Source organism: Trichomonas vaginalis, chromosome III, assembly GCF_026262505.1.
Source record: "Trichomonas vaginalis G3 chromosome III, whole genome shotgun sequence".
Lineage (NCBI taxonomy): Eukaryota > Parabasalia > Trichomonadida > Trichomonadidae > Trichomonas > Trichomonas vaginalis.
Genome location: NC_067205.1, coordinates 6,767,166 through 6,791,740, shown reverse-complemented (window position 1 = coordinate 6,791,740; position 24,575 = coordinate 6,767,166). Strand labels below are relative to the sequence as shown.

The 24,575-nt window shown below is 33.9% G+C and overlaps 13 protein-coding genes and 1 pseudogene across 14 annotated transcripts, besides 4 other annotated features; 8 read left to right on the top strand and 6 right to left on the bottom strand.

Moving 5' to 3' along the window:
* Positions 1-526: 526 nt before the first annotated feature.
* On the bottom strand, positions 527-2,225 carry TVAGG3_0654730 (protein serine/threonine kinase protein; the record flags this gene model as incomplete). The annotated part of the gene is made up of 1 exon (XM_001300360.1): positions 1,296-2,225. The coding sequence occupies one exon, from the start codon at positions 2,223-2,225 to the stop codon at positions 1,296-1,298; it is 930 nt and encodes a 309-aa protein (XP_001300361.1).
* A 678-nt stretch (positions 2,226-2,903) lies between these two features.
* Positions 2,904-2,957: a mobile genetic element.
* A 616-nt stretch (positions 2,958-3,573) lies between these two features.
* Positions 3,574-3,610: a mobile genetic element.
* A 583-nt stretch (positions 3,611-4,193) lies between these two features.
* TVAGG3_0654700 (protein of unknown function, DUF4106 family) lies at positions 4,194-4,773 on the top strand (the record flags this gene model as incomplete). The annotated part of the gene is made up of 1 exon (XM_051241773.1): positions 4,194-4,773. A coding segment is annotated over one exon (580 nt), but the record flags the coding sequence as incomplete, so codon positions are not given.
* Positions 4,774-5,450: 677 nt separating this feature from the next.
* TVAGG3_0654690 (protein of unknown function, DUF4106 family) lies at positions 5,451-5,705 on the top strand (the record flags this gene model as incomplete). Its single annotated transcript, XM_051241772.1, has 1 exon — positions 5,451-5,705. The coding sequence occupies one exon, from the start codon at positions 5,451-5,453 to the stop codon at positions 5,703-5,705; it is 255 nt and encodes an 84-aa protein (XP_051088359.1).
* An 830-nt stretch (positions 5,706-6,535) lies between these two features.
* Positions 6,536-24,575: part of a mobile genetic element that runs on past the window's edge.
* On the top strand, positions 7,040-7,455 carry TVAGG3_0654680 (protein of unknown function, DUF4106 family; the record flags this gene model as incomplete). The annotated part of the gene is made up of 1 exon (XM_051241771.1): positions 7,040-7,455. A coding segment is annotated over one exon (416 nt), but the record flags the coding sequence as incomplete, so codon positions are not given.
* On the top strand, positions 7,609-8,447 carry TVAGG3_0654670 (protein of unknown function, DUF4106 family; the record flags this gene model as incomplete). The annotated part of the gene is made up of 1 exon (XM_051241770.1): positions 7,609-8,447. A coding segment is annotated over one exon (839 nt), but the record flags the coding sequence as incomplete, so codon positions are not given.
* TVAGG3_0654660 lies at positions 10,127-10,949 on the top strand (annotated as a pseudogene). Its single transcript has one exon. A coding segment is annotated over exon 1 (823 nt).
* Positions 12,253-12,837, top strand: TVAGG3_0654650 (His-Me finger endonucleases family; the record flags this gene model as incomplete). Its single annotated transcript, XM_051241769.1, has 1 exon — positions 12,253-12,837. The coding sequence occupies one exon, from the start codon at positions 12,253-12,255 to the stop codon at positions 12,835-12,837; it is 585 nt and encodes a 194-aa protein (XP_051088356.1).
* Positions 12,900-14,872: a mobile genetic element.
* On the top strand, positions 14,934-15,353 carry TVAGG3_0654630 (protein of unknown function, DUF4108 family; the record flags this gene model as incomplete). The annotated part of the gene is made up of 1 exon (XM_051241768.1): positions 14,934-15,353. The coding sequence occupies one exon, from the start codon at positions 14,934-14,936 to the stop codon at positions 15,351-15,353; it is 420 nt and encodes a 139-aa protein (XP_051088355.1).
* Positions 15,370-15,816, bottom strand: TVAGG3_0654620 (uncharacterized protein; the record flags this gene model as incomplete). The annotated part of the gene is made up of 1 exon (XM_051241767.1): positions 15,370-15,816. The coding sequence occupies one exon, from the start codon at positions 15,814-15,816 to the stop codon at positions 15,370-15,372; it is 447 nt and encodes a 148-aa protein (XP_051088354.1).
* Positions 15,853-16,105, top strand: TVAGG3_0654610 (P-loop containing nucleoside triphosphate hydrolases family; the record flags this gene model as incomplete). The annotated part of the gene is made up of 1 exon (XM_051241766.1): positions 15,853-16,105. A coding segment is annotated over one exon (253 nt), but the record flags the coding sequence as incomplete, so codon positions are not given.
* Positions 18,199-18,810, bottom strand: TVAGG3_0654600 (organellar and viral DNA polymerase type B; the record flags this gene model as incomplete). The annotated part of the gene is made up of 1 exon (XM_051241765.1): positions 18,199-18,810. One exon carries the CDS (start codon positions 18,808-18,810, stop codon positions 18,199-18,201), a length of 612 nt encoding a protein of 203 aa, XP_051088352.1.
* TVAGG3_0654590 (organellar and viral DNA polymerase type B) lies at positions 19,577-20,473 on the bottom strand (the record flags this gene model as incomplete). The annotated part of the gene is made up of 1 exon (XM_051241764.1): positions 19,577-20,473. The coding sequence occupies one exon, from the start codon at positions 20,471-20,473 to the stop codon at positions 19,577-19,579; it is 897 nt and encodes a 298-aa protein (XP_051088351.1).
* Positions 21,781-22,365, bottom strand: TVAGG3_0654580 (His-Me finger endonucleases family; the record flags this gene model as incomplete). The annotated part of the gene is made up of 1 exon (XM_051241763.1): positions 21,781-22,365. One exon carries the CDS (start codon positions 22,363-22,365, stop codon positions 21,781-21,783), a length of 585 nt encoding a protein of 194 aa, XP_051088350.1.
* On the bottom strand, positions 22,437-24,575 carry TVAGG3_0654570 (DNA/RNA polymerases family; the record flags this gene model as incomplete). The annotated part of the gene is made up of 1 exon (XM_051241762.1): positions 22,437-24,575. The coding sequence occupies one exon, from the start codon at positions 24,573-24,575 to the stop codon at positions 22,437-22,439; it is 2,139 nt and encodes a 712-aa protein (XP_051088349.1).

Below are 24,575 nucleotides of genomic sequence, written 5' to 3'. Positions count from 1 at the left end.
TTCCGAAATCGAAATTATATTAATGTTTTTAATATTCTTATATCAAAAGGATTAAAGTTCATTAAGAGAAAAACAATTCTTCTTCTTCAATCTATTGGCGCATTTATTTCTACACGCCAATAAGGAAGGGAAAATTATAAGACACCATGGTGTCTTCAAAACGCTAATTTTTGATATTTTTAACAACCCTAAAGAAAATGCATCAAATACATATATATATTCTTTACAAACCTGGTCGATGAAGGATCATGGCAATATTTATATTATTTATTGAATTGAGAATAAATATATTTTGTTTTTTATAAAATATAACAATTGATTCCTCTGACACGCTATCGTCTCAAGAAAATATGAATAATGGTCATTTATAAATAGGACTCGTATCATAATTTGGATATTTGTTCTGTTTTTAGTGTTTAGAGTCCATATCTATTTAACTCAAAGAAGTTGCCGATATATACCATATCGATAACTATGATATATACGGATTACATAAAAATTCCACAAGTTTACACTATTGAGACGAGTTCGGTCGACCTTTCTTGCCTCAATTCACTTTGAACCTGCCATCTTGAATTACGTGCATCAAAGTCAAAGCATGACAGATATATTGCACAATAAGTAACTTGTTGCATTTGAGAATGTTCAATTCTATATATTAGACTAATTTAATATGTTTATTCAATATTATTCAACATAAATCTTTCAGGAACTCGTTAGTTAACCGACACTACCATAGAATAGAACCATCTATAACAATCATGCAGTTTTATTACTAAATTTCAATTGTTTACAATTAAAACTTGTTTCTTCATCAATTTATTATGTTGGAACATTACAGATATTTGTGCATAGTACCGTTGAAATTACATATTTATTCAGCTCAATCCTCATCATATTTCCGATTTTTAAGAGAGAACAAAGAATCGAAATATGTCGATAGAACTAATCATTGAAAACGAACGATGCGATATTTACATGTCCTAGAGTCTTAAAAAAGAATTTCTATTTGACCAGAGAATTAAATTAAGTCACGATCACTACGAACCAAGTGCGAAATTACTTGCCACATATATAAGCTTCTAATTTTATACATCTTATCAAGATACCTCATTTTTTTCAAATCCTGAAAATATCTTTTCTCAAATCGGAAACTAATTATACCAACTAACTGTTTACATACACTCTATTCCAAATCTTCAATCGGAGCTAAATCTGAAAAAAATAATTTCGAAAGAGAAATTGAAATACGATAAACATATAGTTTTATAAACAATTTCGTTTTCATGAGTAAATTATACTAATATTGAATCGTTGGAGTTGCGATGGATCTTGATTTTGGGGATTCTTACAAATTGATCTCCGAAGGAGGATCTACGCTTTTCAATCTTTGGTCTAACGAGTCTGCAAGTAGAAAGGAACTGGTCTTGCTTTGAAAATTCTGGAACCTTTAAGGAATTCTGGAAATATTGAAATCCGAGAAGTTCCGAAATCTTTGGTCTGTTTTGTGGATTTTTATCTAGACAGTGTCTGATAAGATTTTTCAAGTAATGATCTTTAACTTCACGGTCATTATAAAATCCACCTCTTATGGACTGAGCCAAAGTATTTCTATCCTTTCCGTAGAATGGAAATTCACCAGTTGCAATGAGAAACGTTAGAACGCCTACGGACCAGACATCAGCGAGAATTGGATCATATCCATTCTTCAAGTAAACTTCTGGTGCCATAAATAAAGGGGTACCTCTGCAGCAGCATGATTGAGAATCTATCATAGAAAGACCAAAGTCTCCGATTTTTATTCTTCCATAATTATCAATTAAAAAATTCGAAGGCTTTATGTCACAATGCGCGATGTTTCTATCATGACAGACCTTAATAGCAGCTATAACGTCATGAATAATGCGCTTCATTTCTTCTTGGCTTGTTATTGAATGAGTTCTCATATACTTCTCTAAATCAGATGGGCAATATTCCATCAATAAGTAAACATATTCATTGAACTTGTAGTATTTATAAAGTCTAACTATTCTTGGATCATCAATGTTCATGAGGCACTCTATTTCACCTTCATGGAAGAACTTTTGTGGGATTTTCTTCAGAGCGAAATTTGTATTGTATGCACGATGATAGACATTATAGATAATACCATAGGATCCACTAGCAATAACGTCCTGGCATACAAGTCCTTGCTCCTGGAAGAATTCAAGCTCTTCGTCGTTCATCTTTTATTTGAAATGATGATTTGTGTGTCAGACACTTTTGCTCTCAATTTTTTAATCAATCAAAAATTGAGAGGAGAAAACTTTGGAGGTATATTATCCATGTATTCAGATGAGATTGTATAGCAATTTTTATGCGGGAACCTAGAGATGGGTGGTCTTACTTCTGATGGGTTGAATAAATTTTTTTGTGGGAATAACAATGGTATATCTCAAATTTTTCAATGTGACATTTAAGTTTTTGAATAGTATCATAAATAGATCCATTCAATTTTTGAAGGATATCGGCTTCATGATTTGAATATCGTTTATAATCCCGATTGGATTCGGCATGAAAAATATTGTTCAGCCTTAGATTTATGATCAAATAGCATTCATTCATTGAATTCATTAAATTTTTGGAAAAATGTTAAAAATGCTTTAGTATAACTAAATATGTTTAATGGAATAGCATTTTTTTTGAAAGGCGTTTACGATTTTGAATTATTTTCACTCAATATTATTGATAATATACTACTTTTATGATTGATAAAATAATTTGAAATCAAATCGATTTTAAATTTATCAAATTCAAATAGCGGAAACTATTTTATCTGAATAATATCCCTAATTATTATTTTATAATGATATTAATTTATTATGATAAAATTTTAACATTGAATAAATTCGTTTTCAATTTGAAAAGGTACATTCACTAGGCGATAACAGTAAAATGGGATGAAAATAGGATAAATATATGGCATTCCAAACGGGAACCGCGGTTGGTTACCATGGATTTCCGTCACCGGTCACATTTTAAAGATTTTTAAAGCCTTATAAAAATATGCTTTGTAAATCATTTTTTGTAAATCGGCAAAAATTTGGTAATTTTCTTCAACTAATAAATCTGCGAATAGCATTTATAATACAAGAACAATCTTTTAAAATGCGTTTGATTCATTTTTGTATAATTTCATATAGGCACATATATTCTTCCGGGACTTTCCGTGATTTTACCGTAAAATCATTAGTTTACACCAATTTTTCCGTATTTTGAATAGTTTACTGCACTTTTTCCGTAAAATTGAGTTACGGGAATCCGCAAAATTTCCGGACCTCATTTTTCATAGAATATAATAATAATATTTGATAAAAGATATATTATTTATATTTTTGATTTTTGAATTACGGAAAAAGTGAATTGTTAACTTGATTTTTTTATATGGTTAATTTTTCAAATGATATTATGAAGATCTAAAATATTAAAAGTAAAAAATTGAATTACGGAAAAAGTGAGGTCAAAAGTGAAATAAATTTGCAGAACAATTTTCATTGAAATAAGCTTTATTTTTCATTATTAATAACAATGCTGTAATAAACAGAAATTCATCAAAAGTGACAGCTCTCAATTTTTTGACATTTGTAAATTCTAAATTGCATGAGAAAAATGAAATAATACTAAGCATAATACAATATTCTAGATTTAATTATAATTAGGAAAAGTTAGTTTTGAGAGTACTTTTCATAGGCATATAGAATGAAATCTTCTGAAAAATAATATCACATAAACTCATATTATTTTCTAATATATAACTATTTTATATAAAAATCAAATTCAATGATCTTAAAAGCGAAGGATAAACCTCAAAATTTACGAATATAATGAGTGGAAATATAATGCTTATCTATCATAAAACCATATGAAATATCAATTTTTGCTTTACGCCTAATTTTTGACGACAATTAGCAAAAAATGTTAAATGTTAACACTCAGTCCATTTGAATATGAAAAATAAAATTGACTTTGATTAAATGTTTTTATTTATCATGCAATTCTTCTTGCGACCAAAGATTTGAATAAAATTTCAAAAAATAAGATAGCTTAAAAAATAATATACGGTAAAAAAAAAAAGGTATTGGGGCTTCCAGGCACTTCGTGCCCTCTAGCCCCGAAGATGTTTAGTATAAAACCGCTTTTTAACTTCACTTAAAATGCCACGTAAGCTACGTAAGAATATACGTAAGAGGAAGAGAGCATTGAAACATCCAATAGTAAGACTGACACCACAACAACAGTTGCAACAACAAATGCTGAATGACCCCACTATGTTGCAACAAATGTCAAGCAATCCTATGCTTTTAAACCGAGTTGTTGGTGCACAGAGTGGAGGTTTAAGAGCGGCACTTTTAGCGAAAATGGCAGGCTATGGTGGAGCTGCAGACGGAACAGCCTATAACCCTCAAAGTCAAATGAATTTGAGTTCACTCAAAAATCAAATAACAGATGTCAAAAAGTCAAACATAGACATACAGAAGCAAATAAGTGAAAACGAAAAGAAACTAGAATATGACAGACACACAAAGAAACTCAATGAGTTAAACGTAGAGAAAAAGAAGAAAGAAGAACAACTGAAAGAACTAAGTACAGAGGAATATGCGAAAAAAGTGTCAGAAAAAGCAGCAGAAGTAGCAAAAATGGAACAAGATGTCATAAATTTGAAAAACCATACTACTCGATATAAAGTACTGAAAGATGAAGAGATAAAACAAAAAGCCCTGAAGACATATATGGATAGCGATGAGTATAAAAAAGAAGTTGAAGCAAATGTAAAGGCAGAAAAACTTTTACAGTTGCAAAACCAAACCGTACAGTATGAAAACTTAGCACAAGAAAGTAAAAATAACGACGCAGCCATGCAAAAGGCAATGAAAAGCGCAGAATATATAAAAGCTAACAATGACTGGTTAGATGCCCAAGCCAACGCTAAAGCAGCCCAGCTTATAGGGTCAATAAGGACAAAATACAAGCGGATGAAGACAGTTCAAATGAAGCTTTAACAAATGCTGACTTTAAGAACGCCTTCGAAGCTCTTCATAGTAAGGTGAAACAAGTGAACGACTTCTCATCTGGAAAGAAACTGAAGTCTGAAGGTTTCGACAAAGAGTTAAAAGAAGTAGCACAAAATATGACGAAAATAACAGATGCAGCAACGAGACAGGCAGTTCAAAGTGCCTATGACGCCGTTAGAGCAACTGTTGTGAAAAGTCAAGAAAAAGAGTTACAACAGACCAAAACAGACCTAGTAAATGCTTTCTTAAAAACGAAAAGTCAGGTAGGACATTACGCTGCAGATGGAACATATGTGCCAGCTGGTGGAACTTATATACCAGCTGTTGGAATTTATATACCACCAAACCCTCCAAGAGAAGCACCTGCACCAGGACTACCTAAAACATTTACATCGTCACATGGACATAGACACAGGCATGCACCAAAACCAACACAACAACCAACACAACAACCAGCACAACAACCACCTCCACAACCAGCACAACAACCAACAGTTCAAAACCCTGCACAACAACCAACAGTTCAAAACCCTGCACAACAACCACCTCCACAACCAGCACCACAACCAACAGTTCAAAACCCTGCACAACAACAACCACAAACAGAGCAAGGACATAAAAGAAGTAGAGAACAAGGAAACCAAGAATTCTTAAAAAGGCTTAAGGAAGACTATGGTTACCCAGATAGTATTGACTTTAGTGACAGATATAAAGAAGCTATTAGAAAGTTCAAGGATGGAAATACTGACCCGGACCTATTTAGCTTTATGGCTCAGCACCAAAACGGATATAAATTCAAACCTGGAAAATACAAGCTCGCTAAGGGATATGATTTAATAGCATATCATCCAAATGACATGAACGAATTTACTCCGAGATATTTGATGTCAGAGCTAAATGACAATTCAACTCCCGTCATGAAACGCGTAAAAAATAGAGACGGAACGAAAGAAGAAAGGTTTATGAGTCCGGATGACTTAGATAGGGAACTTGTTAAAAACGGTCTCGGAATATATGAAATGCCAGCAGATGAGGTACAAGAAACTCCACAGGAAGAAGTTCAGATACAACCAGACATGGAAGAAATAGTTCAGCAACAACAGCTAGAAGAGCCTGAAGGAAACGAACAAGTCCTTCCTTTGGAAACTAACTTCACAGAACTAGATGAAGATTTGGAACAGCCGAAAAATCTTGACCCTCAACAAGAGTATGCGGAGAATATGGAATATTTCCAAGAGTCTAAGAAAAATTCGGCTGACATAGTAGAAGAATATCGAAAAATGTTTGCCGACATACAAAAGACTCCAACACCAGATGAAAATATTCAGCATAGAATGGAAGTACTGAAAGAAAATGTACACAAATACAACAACCCTTTTTACTTACGAGCATTTAACGTTCAATCTTCGGATGAACTCGGTGAAAATAAAAGGTTAAATTTCAAGAAAACATATAGAAATGAAACATTGTTTAAAGTTCATTCAGAACCTAACCAAGATGGAAACAAACCTACTTTTGTTTCTGCAGACGATGGAACTACAATGAGATGGGGTCATAAAGCTAACCCGGATAGGTGGTTCATAAACTTACAACCACAATTCCAAGAAGTTGTAGACGCAATGGAAGTCAATGGTGAACGAGACATAGCTGGTATTTTAAGCGCGGCTTTAATGCCATTGAAAGATATGAAACATGCAGATATTTTGGACCAGTATGAAATGAACATGGCTGATGGAAATATAACACCTGACGTTCTAGAACATTTATCTCAAAGAACTACACAGAACCATAGAGATGGTATATTTGGTGAAGAGTTTAGAAAGAAAGTTATGGACAGAGAAGGAAGAGAACCTATTGTACATGACCTTGCAAATGAAAGTTTACAAAATGTCATAAAAACTTACTTTGCAGACGATGAACTGAGAAGGGATGAATATTTAAGAAAACTCAAATGGACAGTACCAAATGAAATGTTAGTATTGAAAAACATGTTCCTTGACAAAATAAAACCAACTACAGAAATAAACGACGCAAGACTGAAAGATTGGGTAAAAGCTTTCCCATTCACAAAAGATATAGTTGGTAACATGGAAAGAAAACCAGAATGGCTACAAAAACATATATTTGGAAACGAGCTTATTCCATATGGACAGGCACTGTTTGAAGAGCTTGAACCGGAAACTCAGGACAGAGTCATGCAAACAATACGCAAAGACTCAAATACAAACTATGACAAACTCTTTCTAGGATATAGGTTACCTGAGATGGGCGACCAGAGCCCAAAGGCAAAAAGGACATGGGAAATTTACAACATACTAGGTGAACATGAGGCAAAGATGCAACAACTTGAAGCAGAGGGCAAGTTACCAAAGCGACACCAAAGAAGAAGAGTAGAACAAAGTGAAAGTAGTGAAGAAGTAACTTCATCTAGTGAAGGTAGTGGCAATGAAGGAAAAAGAAGAGTTAAAAACTCAGTCGGGAAGAAAGTAAAGCTTGGTCCACGTGGGTTCTATTATGACATATAAATCCAACTATTCTATATTTTTACTCATATGAAATGTACGCCGCTCAGAATATAACGCCAACAGTTTTGGATGCTATGAATGGAAATGTTTCCGAATGGTATAACGAATGCGACAATGCCATTAGAAGGTCAGAAATAGTTCCTGGAACTTACGAATATACAACTGCTGTTTCTTATGGAAACGTAGGTGAGTTTGGAGAAGGTTCTTCAACAACAGTAGATATTGCTTGCGACAGGTTTCATATAATTTCTATTGACAACTCTTTCTTATACGTGGAACAAGACATTGAAATAAAACCTTCTGCCAAGTTGTCTGACAAGAAAGGTTGCAATGGAATTTTCTATGTCGGATACCAATATGCTCCAGAAGTTTTCATGGGATATAAGATATATTCTAACTCTGACTTAGTTCAAACAGTAACATGGGCAAACTATGAATGGTTCGCTTTAAGAAACTCAGTACAACCACAAGCTAGAGAACAAACAGACCAGTATGCAACTATTGAGAAAATAAGAAGACTTGACCCTAACGTTCCAGGAGTTTATGTTAACCTTTCTGGACAAACTGCAGCAGCAGTAACCAAAGTAAAATTGAAACTTAGAGTTCCTTTGTCATCTTTCCTCATCTTCAGGTTTTTAAGATACTTGCCAAACTGGGCAGGAAAAATTTCTATCGAACTTACTCCAAGCAAAAATAACTTAGTCATTGCACCAACACAAGACCCATTCACTCTTACTGTAGCTGGAACTGGTGGAGCCAAGTTCTGTGACTTTTGCAAAGACAAAGTTGACTTAGACTTTGGTTTCTCAAACCTCAACACTGAAGTAAACTACTACTTCAATGCTGCTGGAACTGCTTGGGACCCAGTTAAGTTCACATGCAAAAATTTGAATGCAAGAGAATAGAAAGCAGACTTGCAGTCTATATGTTGGACCCAGATATTTCAAATGCTTTAGCTGCCAAATATATTGCAGTTCCACTTATGTTCCCTATACACCAAATATCTGTCAAAGACTTTGCAGGTGAAGTTGGAAACCAAAGTGCTGACCCAGGTGCAAGAACAGATATTGCCTTAACAACTGCAATGAAACATGCAGATACTATGTTTGTACTGTTCAGACGAACTATAAATGACTATTCTTGTTTCTACAACCCCGGTATTAAATATCATATAAACATAGATGGCAAATACTATCCAAGAGAAGAATATTCTACAGTTGAGGATATGAGGTCATACAACTTGACATTAGATGCTATGAACTTTAACAACAACTTCACAACAACCATTAACCCTGAAATGCAAAGTTCTATTATGCCATATGTGAAAGTATGGACCCATACAGAGCTCAAAACACTCAATATACAAATGGAGACCGTTCAAACTTTTGGCTTGGCATTCCATTTGCTGACTCAGAAGACTTTATGGGTGGTATTTCAACTGTTGGTACAGTTCAAATACAATATACTGGTGACAGAGACGGTCCAGATGAATTGAAAGCAAAGAAGTTTACAAAACCAATAGCACTTTTCACGGAAGATGCTCTTTTGAAGATTCGTTCGATGAAACCTGCTGGGCTCCTCAGATTGGCATAACGACAGCTTCCATCGAGCAGATTTGGCAGCAGGTCAGTAAGTTGTTCTTGAACTGACTTCTCTCCGTCAAATATTGACAGTACGCCAGTTTTGATATAATATTGTATTAAAAACTTTCCTTTAGAAATATCGGTCAGTTTTGTTGTTATATTTTTGTCTGCTTCAAGAACTTTCACCATCTCGGTTATACCAACTTCTTTGCTTATGAAAATATTTTGGTTCAGCAAAGACTGCTATTCTATAACATTTTCCATTGTTTGTGTAAAGAACTACTCTGTCAATGAACTTGTATTGTTTGTGTGTGTAAACTTTGTTCTGCTTCAATTCGAAGAGATACTCAAATACGTCCATATTTTTATTCTCAGTAAAATGTCATTTCCGAAAAATAGAAGCGTAAGTGTTTCAAAAGGTTTAATGGCGATGGCAGATGTGAAGTTAAATTCACCAACTCAAACAAACAGTCAAAGTGTTGTTGTCAATGTCAAAGACAGAGATGTTGAAGTGGGGAAACCATACGAAGACGAAGATGGTATAACAATAGTTCCTGTAAAAGAACAACCAACATATCCTGAAGTTAGCAGAGACTTAAGTTCTGTTGCAGATATTCGAAACGACTACAAGCAACTGAAAGACAAACTTAAAACTCAGGAGAAGATTTGTCAAGCTTTGGGTATAATGTTAAACTTGGTTGAGCACAACCCTGTAAAAGTGAACTCATATGTCATCGCACCTCATGAAATTTTGAAAGAACTATTGAAACTTTTGACAGAGGCAGACGATATAAACATCAAAGAAATAGAACCCGACATTGCTTGCTGTGGTGTTTCATATAATGTCATTGACAAGATATACGTTATGAAAGGAGGTGAAACGTTGAACTTAAAATATAGTTTCCCAGACGTCATAAAAATATTTGACGACCACAACATTTCATTAAAATTTACTTGCTAAGTAAAAATGGCAGAAGACATAGTGGTTTATACTATTACGACTAAAAACCCTGAGTCATATAATTCTATAACAACAAACTTACAAAGTCCTCAAGGACGATATTGTAAACTGACCTTAAACACGATGACGACTAAAGCCTGTTTTGCTCTTTTGACACCAGAAGACTTTGTTGTTGTGAATGGTAAAAAATACTCCTTTGAAGATACTTACTCAGATATACCACCAACAGGTTTTGTTGACTTATTTAATACTTTAAGGACGGATGTAACATGTGCTGCAACTAGAGCAGGTTTCATTATGTTTGGATGTCCGACTGAGTTTAGTATAAACGATATGAGATAATACAAAACTTATATCTGGTTTTTACTACCAACAGTTTCCTATAACAGGAAAAGGTGTCATACAAGGAATGTCTGTTCCATTGACTTTAAGTACACCAATCTTATATATTGTTTCAAACTTAGGTTCAAAGTGCTATTCGAATGTCGACAGAAACTACTATGACCAAAAGATACTCATGCGTATAAACAACACTTTCTCTGCTGGTTTGCCTATTGTTCATTCGAATGCAGAGTTTTCAGCTTTAGTGAACTCAAACACTTTGGCAAACATAAACTTAACCTTAGTTGACGCAAACTTTGTTCCTGTAAAACTTTTATGTCCTATGTATTTGTCAATGACGGCAGAAAGTTTCGAATTGGAAGATGCAACTGGTGAAAGTATTGTACTACAAGAACAACTTCAACAACAAATAGCTCAAGAACAACAAATGCAACAAATAGCTCAAGAACAACAAATAGCTCAAGAACAACAAATAGCTCAAGAATAAAAAAAATATTTTTTTTTTATTTTTATAAAAAAATGTACAGAATAGACGTTTCAGATTTTTATGACTTCCAAGCGTTCAGAAATATGTGTCCATTTCGAGACTATAACAAAGCAGTCGAGAATTTGAAACGTTTAGTCATTTATGTCGACTCTGCCCCAGAATGTTATGTCATGAAAGAATGGGATGTAGTCTTTAACAAACCTAAAGCGACAATAGTTTCAGAACAAGAATGTAAACAGAAACTTAAGAAAATAAAAGTCGTACAAGTTGGTATGAAGATGTTAGATGCTTGGGATATCTTATTGTCAAAGTTAGAAGATTTTTCAGTTCGTGGTATAAAGTTCTATACACCTTCTCCAAACTTCTATTCTATCTTCACTGGATATAAATACGAACAAGTAGAATGGAAAGAAAATGTTATAGAAGCTTGGTTAGACCATGTCAAAGAAATTATATGCAATGAAACGAAAGAGTCTATGAGTATATCTTATGTTGGTTTGCAAACATCTTACAACATCCAAGTGCTAAAAATGAAACTGCTCTCATTGTAATTGGAAAACAAGGAACTGGTAAGAACACTTTCTTTACAGATATCTTATGCAAACTTTAGAGGGCTATTCGAACCCGAATATGACAAACTTAGAAAACATCTGCGGTAAATTTAACTCTTCAATAGAGAATATGAAACTTATAGTATGTAACGAACTTCAAAGTATAGATACAACAAAAGTTTTGAACTCAGATGCTTTGAAGAGTCTTATAACAGACAAAGTTGGAGTTGTTGAAAGAAAATATAAAGACCAAAGAGTTTGTGAAAATGTTGCAAATTTCATCATGGTTTCAAACAACGCCGTTCCGATGAAGTTAGAAAGTTCTGACAGAAGATATGTAGTTGTCAGAACGTCAGAAGCTCATATGCAAGATACAGAATATTTTGACGACTTAGCAGAAACTTTGACACCTAACTTTTACAACCACTTGTTTCTCATATTTCATGACATTAGATATTTCTAAGTTCAATCCAAGACAAATTCCACATACCGAAGAGAGACAAACATTGTTAGAAGCAAACAAGAGTGTATATGAACTGTTTATAGATGAGACTAACTTTGAGTGTTTAGATGAAAGGTCATTGTACGATTCGTATAAACAGTATTGTCAAGAGTATGGTTATATGGCAGCGTCTAAACGAACATTCTTGGCAAATGTCAAAAATCTTTTAGACGTACAGAATGGTGTATATACAAAGAAAAATTTTTCTGAGTAAATTTTAAAAAAAAAATATTTTTTTATTTTATTTGAAATGTACGCTGAGTTTGTTGGAAAGGACCGTTGGGAAACTTGTTTGTTAGATGAGAAATATGAAATTCACTGTTGTGAGTCATTTGAAGTCAGAAACAAAGAGACAAAAAGAGTTTTAAGCGGATGGGAGGGAAATGACGGATATGCTATGATGAAGATGGGTGGGAAAAACTATTTAAAACATGTTGTCATTGCAACTCATTTTATACCGAACTCTAACAATTTACCTTTTGTAGACCATATAAACCATATAAGAAATGACAATAGACTTGAAAATTTACGTTGGGTTACTCGTTCTGAAAACAATAAGAACAAAGGCAAATTTGGAGATATAGTATTCGAATTTGTCGACGAACTAGAAGATGAAACAATTGAAATTACAGACTATGGTAAGCATACGTTTGAGTTTTACTACTATAGCGAAGAACAAGACTCTTTCTACTTTTATACCGGCGTAAACTATAGAAAATTACAAGTATATTTTACTAAGGCAGGCTATGCTTATGTAAGCACTAGAGATACAGATGGAAAACACGTTCCAATACTTCTTAACAAATTCAAGAAGCTATATGGCATACCATTTTAAAACGTTTTTAAAAAAAAATATTTTTTTTATCCGATAGAAAAGATGACGAAATTCATCTCAGTGAGTATATAAGAATTTCCGAAAAAGTGACACCCAAAAAGTGACACTTTCAATAGGGAGTAACACTTAAAAAGTGACAATTTAAAATTCACAATAAATAAAAATAATAAATTTTTTAGTCTATTAAATTATTCTTTTCTTTGAAATCCTCTAAAAATTCTTCGAAATGTTCTAAAATATAATCTGGAGAATTATAACAAAATTCATTAATTTCTAACATATACGTATCTAACAATTCATTTGGAATTTCAAACGATCTTAAATATGTAATTGAATTTTGTATCTTCTCATTTATTTGAGAAAGTTTTTCTTCAGCATTTTCCAATAAAAATCTTAATGGATTCAAATTGGCTTCTTGATTCTGAACAAAATTTAATACTTGGTATAAACGTGATTGAACTTCTCTTTTCAATTTTGTTTTATAATCTGTCAATCGAGGCTCGCGAATTCTAATTGAAGGAATAAAACCTGTTTGAAGTAAATCGTTTTTAATACGATAAAAGTAATTGGGTGCAACTTCTTCTAAAAGATTTTTGACAAAAACATCAATTCTTTGATTTTTAACGCAGCCAAAATCGTGATATTTTATCTTTTTAAATAAAGATTCAGAAACGTTATTCACAACGGTTAATTCATTTGGTCTGGCAGCGGCTATCCACATCATAGCCAACAATTCCTTATACAAAATTCAAAAACTTGGGTGCAATCAGAACTGATTGCACCCAAGTTTTTGAACTTTCTTGAGGGAATTAAAGGGTGAGAGATTTATAGTCTATCTATATATCTCCCACCCTCTAATTCCCTCCCTGACAGCGGGAAACTTTGTCTGAATGTTAAACTATTCAGACAAAGTTTCCCACTGTTTGCGAAGGAATTGTTGGCTATGATGTACTGATTCATGATCAGTACATCATAGCCAACAATTCCTTATATAAAGTTCAAAAACTTGGGTGCAATCAGTTCTGATTGCACCCAAGTTTTTGAACTTTCTTGAGGGAATGGAAGAGTAAGAGGTATACATTATGAATATATACCTCTTACCCTTCCATTCCCTCTCTGACAGCGGAAAACTTTGTCTGAATGTTAAACTATTCAGACAAAGTTTCCCGCTGTCAGCGAAAGAATTGTTCCATCTGGTGCATAGAGTGTGAATCTATGCACCAAATGGAGCAAGTCCCTCGCGAAATTGCCAAAACTTGCGTCGCATTTCAAAGATTGCGACCCAAATTTTGGCGATTTCTAGTAGAGATGGAGTATTTTGAGTCACTGACCTATATGCAGTGGCTCAAAGGGCTCCATCTCTACTTTGAAGCAAGGAAACTTTCCTCGAAATTTTGATAATTTGAAGAAAGTTTTCAAGCAATTAACAAAGGATTACTCGCTATGAGGTAAAAATTCTAGATTTTCACCTCATAGCGAGAGCTTCCCTTTCATTGCTTGAAAACTTTCCCCAGCTTCAAAATTGGGGAAAGGGCTGTAAAGTCGACTCTGATACCAGCAGGTACCAGAGTATTTAAAAGAGAAGCCCTCGTACGAGTTTCTATGAAGACCTTCTCATTCAAGAAGATCTTAATAGAAAATCGTACGAGGGCATTGGAAACTCGCGTCTGGTACATGTTGGTACCAGAGTGTTTGAGATTTGAAGACTCTGGTACTAACATGTACCAGAATTTATGATGAATTTAAGATGGACCATTATAAAATGGTAGCGGTTTGTTTCAAAAAATTTTAGATGAGATTTGCATAGATATAGATTATATGATTTATACATATGAAAAATAATATATAAAAATATAATTTTGAGATAATTATGTAAATAATATTTTAAATATTTGAATTTGAGGTATAATTTTATAGTAAAATATATTATAAAGAGTATTTATATAAATATTGTAAAATAATATAAGTAATAAAAATTGAGACCCCCTCCCTGTTTTTGATGTTTTGTCACTTTTTCGGTAATTCTTATTGTTTCATATGGCATACCATTTTAAAACGTTTTTAAAAAAAAATATTTTTTTTATCCGATAGAAAAGATGACGAAATTCATCTCAGTCAACAAGTACATGTCAGGACTTAAAGAAGAACTAGACCCATTCACATATTTGAATGTTTACTTCTACCATTTTGAAAAGTCTACATTTGACAAAGTTTGGAACATCGAACCAGTTAAGTTTGCTATTGTGACTAAAAATGGTGCGAAATTTGAAGACTTAGACATAGAAGGTTTGTTAACAGTCAAAGAAAGTTTTGACAGAAGGTTTTCAAACCTTAAAGAAGGCAAAGCATACAAACTTGTTATACCTTATGAACCAAAGAAAGCAGACGACTATGAATATTATGAGTCTAAGATAGTTGAAGTTCAAGGTAAATTGGGTAAAAAGATTTTAGAGTCTAAGCCAGTGTTTGCTCCTAAAGAGGAAGAGAACATTGACATTGACCCAGAAATGTTCTAAAAATAAAATTTTATTTTTACATGTCAAATTTCTTTTTCTCTGGCTCTGGTTCTTTCTTCTCTTCTTCTACTTTCTTTTCTTTCCTTTCTCTCTTCTTCTTTTCTGGTGGAGTTATGTCAAACTTCTCAGAACCATATTTTTGTAAAAGTGCTTTGTCATTTAATAGCTCTTCTATTCTGTTTTCTATTTCATTTTCAAGAACAGCGCATGTGTCTTCTTTGCATTCTAAGAAGTTTTGTTGGACTTCATCTCTCCAAGAGGCGTCATCTCTGTCAACAAGTCTGTCATTGACAAATTTTAAGACTGCTCTGCTTAATGTTTTATGGTTCTTGTCATATTCCCAGAAACAGAACTTTAGAACAAATTCACCTTTCTTGTTTACACTATGTAAGATTTTATGGTCGACAGATGTTTTGCTGTCGAAAAGCTTGTCTCGAATATAGATAGCGAAATCGCTAGACATTTCCTAAAAGATAAAAATTTTAATTTTTCTAAAAATATGTTAGAAAAAAAGTTTGCTGACATTGACAAAAAATTTGAGAATGTTTTAAATAAGAACAAGAGGAAGTTGGAAAATGCTCAGATAAAACCCATACATGACAAGTTCCTATTTGCTCAGAATGGTATAACAGGTCTAATTGCACCGCCTGGGTCGGGTAAGACTTTCACTTATCTTAAAATGGCTGCACAACAACAAGAACTAGATGAGAAGAACCCATTCTATGAGTTAGTTGTCATTTGTAGTACTTCGGGTCAATTTGACCAAACCGTCAATTCGTTCAAAGATATTATAAAAAAGTCTAAGTTAGTATGTATAAAAGACTCTGAGTTGTTAGATTGGATAAAGAAGTACCAAAGAAGAGTTTTGAAGTACAATGCTATAAATGAGTATGTCAATTCTAAGTTTAAAGACCCAAATGAGGAAATGCAGAGAATATTAGAGAAGAAACACTTCCGAAACAAACAGAAAGAGATAGAATACATTTCGAAGAAATTGCAATCTTACGATTGGAAGACTTACCCTCACAGATGTCTTCTTATCTTAGATGACTTTGCTTCTCATCCTTTGTTAAAGAACAGAGAACAAGACATGTGTCGAATTCTTAAGAAGCTCAGACACTTTAACATCTCAGTTGTCATTTGTGTACAGACAGCCAAGAGTTTAAGTAAGGATGTAAAGAGAATACTTACTGATATCATACTTTTCCCCGGATTGTCCGAAGACGATTTCATGGAACTTATGAAAGAGTCCATGGCAGGTAAGTTTGACAGACATGAACTATGGGAGAAGTACAAAGTCATACAAGACCCTCATACTTCTTTCAGAATTCACATCTACGCGAACAAAGTTCAAATTGTAAAAAGTCAAGCGTAAAAAATGTAAGTGTTTGTCTTAGTCTGCTTGTGGTGCTGGGGCTGTCGGTTCTTCTGGTTGGGATATGGGCTCGGTTGGTGGTACGTCGGACATTGTCTTGAAACAATAAAAGACTTGTCTTGAAAAAGTAAAAGACTTGTCTTGAAACAATAAAAGACTTGTCTTGAAAAAGTAAAAGACTTGTCTTGAAAAAGTAAAAGACTTGTCTTGAAAAAGTAAAAGACTTGTCTTGAAAAAGTAAAAGACTTGTCTTGAAAAAGTACGGGTATCGTCTTCAATCAAGACCACTGTTCTCAAATTTGAGAACTTTACACCAAAAAATTTCTTGAAAAATAACGGGTCTTGTCTTGAAAAAGTAAAAGACTTGTCTTGAAAAAGTAAAAGACTTGTCTTGAAAAAGTAAAAGACTTGTCTTGAAAAAGTAAAAGACTTGTCTTGAAAAAGTAAAAGACTTGTCTTGAAACAATGACCGACATAGACCCAGCAGATGAGGCAATTTACCTTATAGAGCTACCTGAGCCATCTTTGGTGTCAAGCTTGAAAAATAAATGGTTCATTTACTCTTCCTCTTTGAAGTTGTCAAAATACTCTGTTATCTTTTCCTTCAGTAGCGGCAAATCTTCTTTGAATGTAAGTATTGTACAACCTTTCATATCATAGTGTGTTTGAGGTAAAGTATCTTGAACTATCTGTTTCACATCTTCATTCGGTGTCATTGAAATCGGTAAGTTTTCGCGATAGAACCAATTTCTGTCAGATTTGTAAATCTTAGCAAGGTCGTAAAAGCTTTTGTTGTTTCTTCTGACTAAATGCAACATAACCATATCTCTGTCTTCTTCATTTTCCATCTCTTCAGTGTAAATCATATACTTATAGTTCTTTTCCTTTCCTTTTGGTACCGAACGTGGTATTCTTTTCTGTATGTTTTTGTCTTTGGATTCAATGACTTCATCTTTTGCTTGAAGTTTCTTTTCCATCTCTTCACGTTCTTGTCTATGAATTTCGTCAAGAAGTTTGTAAATATACCAAGCATAACGAGGCGAAGCCCACATTGCAACAGCATTTACAAGAAGTCTATGTACATACCAACCTCTTAAATTTATTGGCAAATTTTTACGATTTTCATGTGTTTTATGCAAGGCCGAAAAAAGTCGGTCTAGAGAAATTTCACTCAAAAGTTCTTGTGTGCTTTGGTTTTTGAACCAGTCGTCTGCGTGTTTAGTATCTGGAGCAAAACAAGCCGTCAAAATACTTTGCATTTGGTACATGTCATCTTTGACTGAACGAATGAGACGTAACTGTTTGTTAAACTGTATGTACTCGTATTCTTCACTTATGGCTTCATGAACGATAGCAGTTGTTGTGTTCTCTGTTGTTGTCATATCTGTCTTTACATACAAAATAAAAAAAATATTTTATAAAAAACTAGCGTTATTTTCTATCTTGTATAAAAGACCAAAAATAAACGCTTTACATGTATTTTTCAGCAACTTCGTCAAATAATTTTATAGCTTTGTCGATCTCATCTACTTCAAACGTTTCTTTACCTTTCGTGGGAGCACCATACATTTTCTCAAACTTTTCAAGTAGTTCTGTTTCAGCAGCTCTCATATCGTTAACAAACGCAACCTTGACTCTATTGACTATACTGTCATATCTTTGAGTTATATTAAATGTTCTTCCTATCTTATATCTCTTTGTATTGAAGTCCTTCGGTTTCTGAACGATGTAAAGTAAGCCCTCACTGCAACGTTCAGTATCGAATGAACCATATGTTATGAAATTATATCCAACAACTGGGTCAATCCAGAACAAAACTAGTGGTATAAGACTTTTGTCGATGAGATATGCTGTAGTTCCATAGAATCTTACCGATATCATAAGCTCAGGATTTCTTGTCAAAATTTTCTGAGTAGAAGCAATTCTAACCCAGTCGTGTGCTTTCTTTCCAGATGGAGATATAATGTCTGACAAAGAATATTTGTTGTATTTCTTTGAGTATCTTACGTTTAAATCACCTATTCTAACTATTTTGGTCTCATTGTCTATCTTTTTAACTGTTTCAAACTCAGTGCTTGTCATTTCCTGTTCTTACATACAAAATAAAAAAAAATATTTTAAAAAAACTAGCGTTAATTTTATTTTTTCTATCTTGTATAAAAGATATGATTTCATAGAGTTTTTTTTACGATTTTCATGAGTTTTAGGCTAGGCCGGAAAAAGTCGGTCTAGAGAAATTTCACGATTTTCATAGAGTTTTTTTACGATTTTCATGTGTTTTAGGCGACCAGGGTTTTTTACCTGCTCGCATTTTTTCACGATTTTCATGAGTTTTAGGCGAGTAAGATTTTTAACGTACTCGCAATTTTTCACGATTTTCATGAGTTTTTTTTACGATTTTCGTACGGAATCTCTATCCTCGATTTTCCTAGGGTAGCAAACATATGAGGAAATTCATGAAATTTGGTCATTTTTTCACGATTTCAGGGATTTTTTTTACGAAGTGCAAAAGTTCTCTTCGTCAAAAAAATACAGTTATATCATGAAATTTGGTCATTTTTTTACGATTTCAGGGATTTTTTTTTACGAAGTGTCAAAGTTCACTTCGTCAAAAAATACAGTTATATCATGAAATTTGGTCATTTTTTTCAGCCAAAATATATTTTAGATCTAACCAGGTCCCTCGGTCCCTCGGTCCCTCGGTCAAATGAACTTCTCTGAAAAAGTGTGACAACATGACATTTTGACAACAGTCCAGGAAATAGACTTCTTCGTATATGTTTTTTCACGATTTCATCGTCAATGAGTGTAAATCAGGCAAAAATATATTTTAGGTGCTACCTCTTTTTCACAAGCGTTTTACATGGTATATGTTGTGATGGTTCATGACTTTAAACAGTTTTGTAGCTTCTATTTCTTCACGAAGGATATCAAAAGTTTTAACGATACCGAAAGTTTCTTTATATTTCTTCTTGACATCAGATAGAAGGAAATCGTTAGCAGTTGGATAGTTTTTGTTCAGAAATGTCAACATGTCCATTTTATCTTCTGCTGGTTTCTCTGCTTCTTTCTTTAAGTCAGTATAGTCTTTTCGCATACGTTCTATCTCTTTGACGGAGTAGTTATATTTCTTCATTGCTGCTTTACATTTTGAACATTGTGGGTTCATTTTTGCATTATATTCTGAAATTTGTCCTGCTAAAAAAAGTAAGGCGTAGATGGTTTTCTTTAACTCAAAAGTTGCTGGTTTTATCTGTTCGTTCCATACTTTACCTCTTCTATCTTTATCTCTTATCTGCCATACACATTTTGCAACTAACGAAACAAAGTTGTCGTAGGTCTTAAACTCTTCAGATTTGTATATGTCAATGAAATATACCATATCGCAGTCTTTGTGGTTGCAATGAAATCCAAGAAACTCATAGTTTACCTTTCGTATGAACTTCTTTATTTCTACTGAGTCAGTTGGTTTCACTTCTATTTCATCGAATTCTGGAATAGTAAGCTTTTGTTGTTGTATTTCAGGAAGTTTAGGTAGATGTTCCACCAGGTCCTGCATTTCATAAAGATACTGTTCATTTGTTTCATCTTTCGCACTACAGTCTAAATCTCCTTGGAGAAGTTCTTGCTTTATCTTCTGGATTTCTGTTTCGAAAGTATATGAAGAAGGAATGAAGCTTTTCATCTCTACTAACATTGAAGTTGGGTTCATGACTAAAGAGTTTGGTGAAGTTGTTGCTGACATGTTCTTACAATAAAATAAAAAATATTTTTTTAAAAAAACTAAAATATATTTTTATTTCCTGTGTTGTTGTCAAAATGTCATGTTGTCACCATTTTCAAAAAGATGTTAGTTGACCGAGGGACCGAGGGACCGAGGGACCTGGTTCGCCTAAAATATATTTTTCAGTACTTTTTCAGCACTTTTCCGTAGTTGTATATGAAAGACAATTCGAGATAAAAGTCATAGTACAATGGAATAATATGCTGCACACCGTTTGTTGTGAACCAGACTTGAAAGTCAGAGAAACTGTTACTAGGTGGTTCGTAGAATTTAGAAGCAAAGTCATAAAAGTCCTTACCGATACAAAGAAAACTGTTGTTGCTTGAACTGAAACTTGCATGACACATGACATTTTGAGGGTCGAACACGTTTCTATAAACTGTCAAATCTGCTGGTGGAAGTATAAATTTAAATGGACCGTCAGGTGGTAGTGGTTCGTTCTGGTTTAGTAACCGAAGAAATTGTGCCCAAGAACGCCTGTCCACCCCCCAAGATAAAAACTCTGTATCTCTTGGAGGGTTAATTTCAATCTTTTGAAATGAAACTGTGGAGTTCATCTTGTCGTATTCTAGCTTCAGATAGTATGTTCCATTTAGTAAAGAGTGGTATTTTTCTTGAAATTCCCAGTAGTATTTGTTTATTTGAGTTTGAAAGTCATTTAGAGTTTTTTCAAGACTTTCGTCTGAACGAATTGTAAAGATTTTCATTTCATCAAATTTTTCTATTAGACCATCAGAACCTTTATACTGGCCATGAAAATATACTGCGAACATAAACGCGTTAGTTCTATTTGAAAACAAAACTCTTCTAAATCCTATTGCCTTTGCATCTGAAGGACTTTGAAGCCAACGAACTGGATAGTCAAACCGATAAGCTCCGGATAAAATTTCTTCATCTGAAATATTCCTACCAGCGTTTGTAAAGATATAGTCTAACGGTTTTGTATCTGCTACTTTTGTTCTTTGTTTTTCAACCTGAAGCATTTTATATATGTAAAAATATACTGTTTTAAAAAATGTTTTAAAATGGTATGCCATTTCATATTTCTCATCTAATTTCTCATGAACTTTCTTGTCTATGTTTTGTCAAGACTTTCATCGTCAATGTTTTCTCATGAACTTTCTTGTCTATGTTTTGTCAAGACTTTCATCGTCAATGTTTTCTCATGAACTTTCTTGTCTATGTTTTGTCAAGACTTCTTCATCTAACAAACAAGTTTCCCAACGTACATTTCAAATAAAATAAAAATATACTGTTTTAAAAACGTTTTAAAATGGTATGCCATATAGCTTCTTGAATTTGTTAAGAAGTATTGGAACGTGTTTTCCATCTGTATCTCTAGTGCTTACATAAGCATAGCCTGCCTTAGTAAAATATACTTGTAATTTTCTATAGTTTACGCCGGTATAAAAGTAGAAAGAGTCTTGTTCTTCGCTATAGTAGTAAAACTCAAGCGTATGCTTACCATAGTCTGTAATTTCAATTGCTTCATCTTCTAGTTCGTCGACAAATTCGAATACTATATCTCCAAATTTGCTTTTGTTCTTACTGTTTTCAGAACAAGTAACCCAACGTAAGTTTTCAAGTCTATTGTCGTTTCTTATACGGTTTATATGGTCTACAAAAGGTAAATTGTTAGGGTTCGGTATAAAATGAGTTGCAATGACAACATGTTTAAAATAGTGTTTTCCACCAATCCTCATCCTAGCATATCCGTTATTTTGCTCCCATTCGCTTAAAACTCTTTTTGTCTTTTTGTTTCTGACTTCAAATGACTCACAACAGTGAATTTCATATTTCTCATCTAACAAACAAGTTTCCCAACGGTCCTTTCCAACAAACTCAGCGTACATTTCAAATAAAATAAAAAAAATATTTTTTTAAAAAATGTTTTAAAAAATGTTTTACTATTTCATGCAATGTTTTATTTCATGCAATGTTTTATTTCTGTCCCGTCTTCAAGTATGGCCCAGTACTTCCTTTTCGATATTACATGAACTTCGGAAAATACCTTGTCTAGCTTAAAAAGGCCCATCTTCTCACCGACTAAACCCATTTCAATGAGTTTGTTATACCCTTCTTCGTTCGTCATGAGTGCATCGATGTTCTCATAGTATACCTTCACTTTCGATTTAACATCGGAGAAAAATTTGTTGTAGTTGTCAAGGACTGCCTTTGCGAACTGAGGATAAGACCAATGTTCGACAATAGGTTTTACTGTGGTTACTAAGCCACCTTGACCTTCGGTGAACTCGTACTTCAAAACAAAAGGGGAGAACCTTTCAACAAAGTTGTCGACCTTCTCATAGTGTTTACTCTTCATCTTTTGAGGTTTTTTAATGGAATACCCCCATGTCGAATTCATAAGCAATTTGAGTGTCATTGCAAGTTTGGGGTTTGAAGCTTTCCTAATATCATAGAGTTGTTGTATGACCTTTCCAACTGTATAGTTCCTTCCCGGGAACTCACCATCTTCGTTTGGAATTCCAGTCGGAATATATTGGACGAACCTCATGTATGCAGCGTTAAGGTCGACATAGTATATTTTTTCGTATGAGTCGAACTTGTCGCAACCAATGGGTCCGGTTCGTGGAAATTCAAGTGAGTCTCTTATCTTCTGAGAAACTTCTCCTGTTATCTCATAAACATCGTCGAAGCAACCTGTTTCATATAAAACCTTCTGACCTAACTCTGATGCTCTCCAATACAATTTGACGTCGATTGGATGTCTCAATGGAAGTTTGTTTATAGCATCTTGAAGTTCTTGCAACCTCATTGGAAGTTCTTCTGGTTCAGGTTGGTATCCGAACAATCCAACTCCTTTTGGAGCTGTGTACTTCTTTTGTGCTATAACTTTGTCTGGAACAACTTTTGGTCTTACCAACAATGGAAAGTTTGTTTCATCTTTTGGTACAAAAGTTTCTGTCAGCTTGTCATCTGGAATTGGTTCCAACAAGCCTTTCTCGAAAAGAATGTTAACAGCTCTGACAATGTTGCACTTACCTTTTCCGAACAATGGGTTTGTAAGACTTTCGTTCAACATGAAGTGGTTGTGGACAAGTACAATCTTCAACCATGGTAATTTGAAGTCAACAACATAGTCATCGTGCGAAGAACCTTTCTCAGTCGGTATGTTGACTCGGATATTCACATTTGCCAACGGTGCAACTTTTGACAATTGACCTCTGAGAATGTACCTTGTCTTCACACATGACTCAAGATACTTCATCTTCTCATCTGTAACAAGACCAGAGTTCCTGAGACATGTAAGAATACAAGGTTCATTGACAATTTTTTCAATTGAATTGTAAATTCCATACCTTGTTAAGTCAATGTCAGACTTATTTCTGAACGGGAAATACCCAGCATGTTGTCTGACTGCTTGAGGGTTGGGTTGGTACCATTCAAACTTCACGCTTGCAATTCCTTCAATTGCGTTCAAAATATCTGAGTCGGAGTCAAACATTTGTTCTCTCTTTGTAGTCTTGAAAGCGTCAAGAAGTTGTGCGGCTGTTTGTTCATTGCCATGTGAGTAGTATATATGACCATCTAAATCTGTTACGGTTAGTCTGAGATTGTATCCTTTCTTATTTCCGTCTTGTATGGCAGCAAGTACTCCCATGAAGCCTTCTTTGTTCTTTCCTTCTTCAAAGTTTACTGTAAAGGTTCGACCAGAAGTAATTTTACTTCTAACTTCGCGGTATTTTTCATATGCATATCTTGTTCTTTCCATGGGAGCATGTGCGTCTTCACCTTTTCCTTTTTTCCTTCTCAAAGGATGCAATTGTTCGTCATGTTTCCAGTAGAATCTGGCAAAGCCGTCGTGTCCTTCAACCTGTGGCTCAGTAACATTGAAAGGCATGTCCATAAGACGTTCTTCTTCTAACCTCTCAAGTCTGTTTGGATAATTTGTGCGTGCTGTTTCCAGGTCCATTTCATAGGTCAGACCAGCCAGTTTGTCATAGACTTTTATTGGCTTTCCCTTCCTATATTTAAACTTCTTTGAAACTCTCCAACCATATCTTTCTAACTCTGCTTTTACTCTAGCAGATTTTCTATCCAT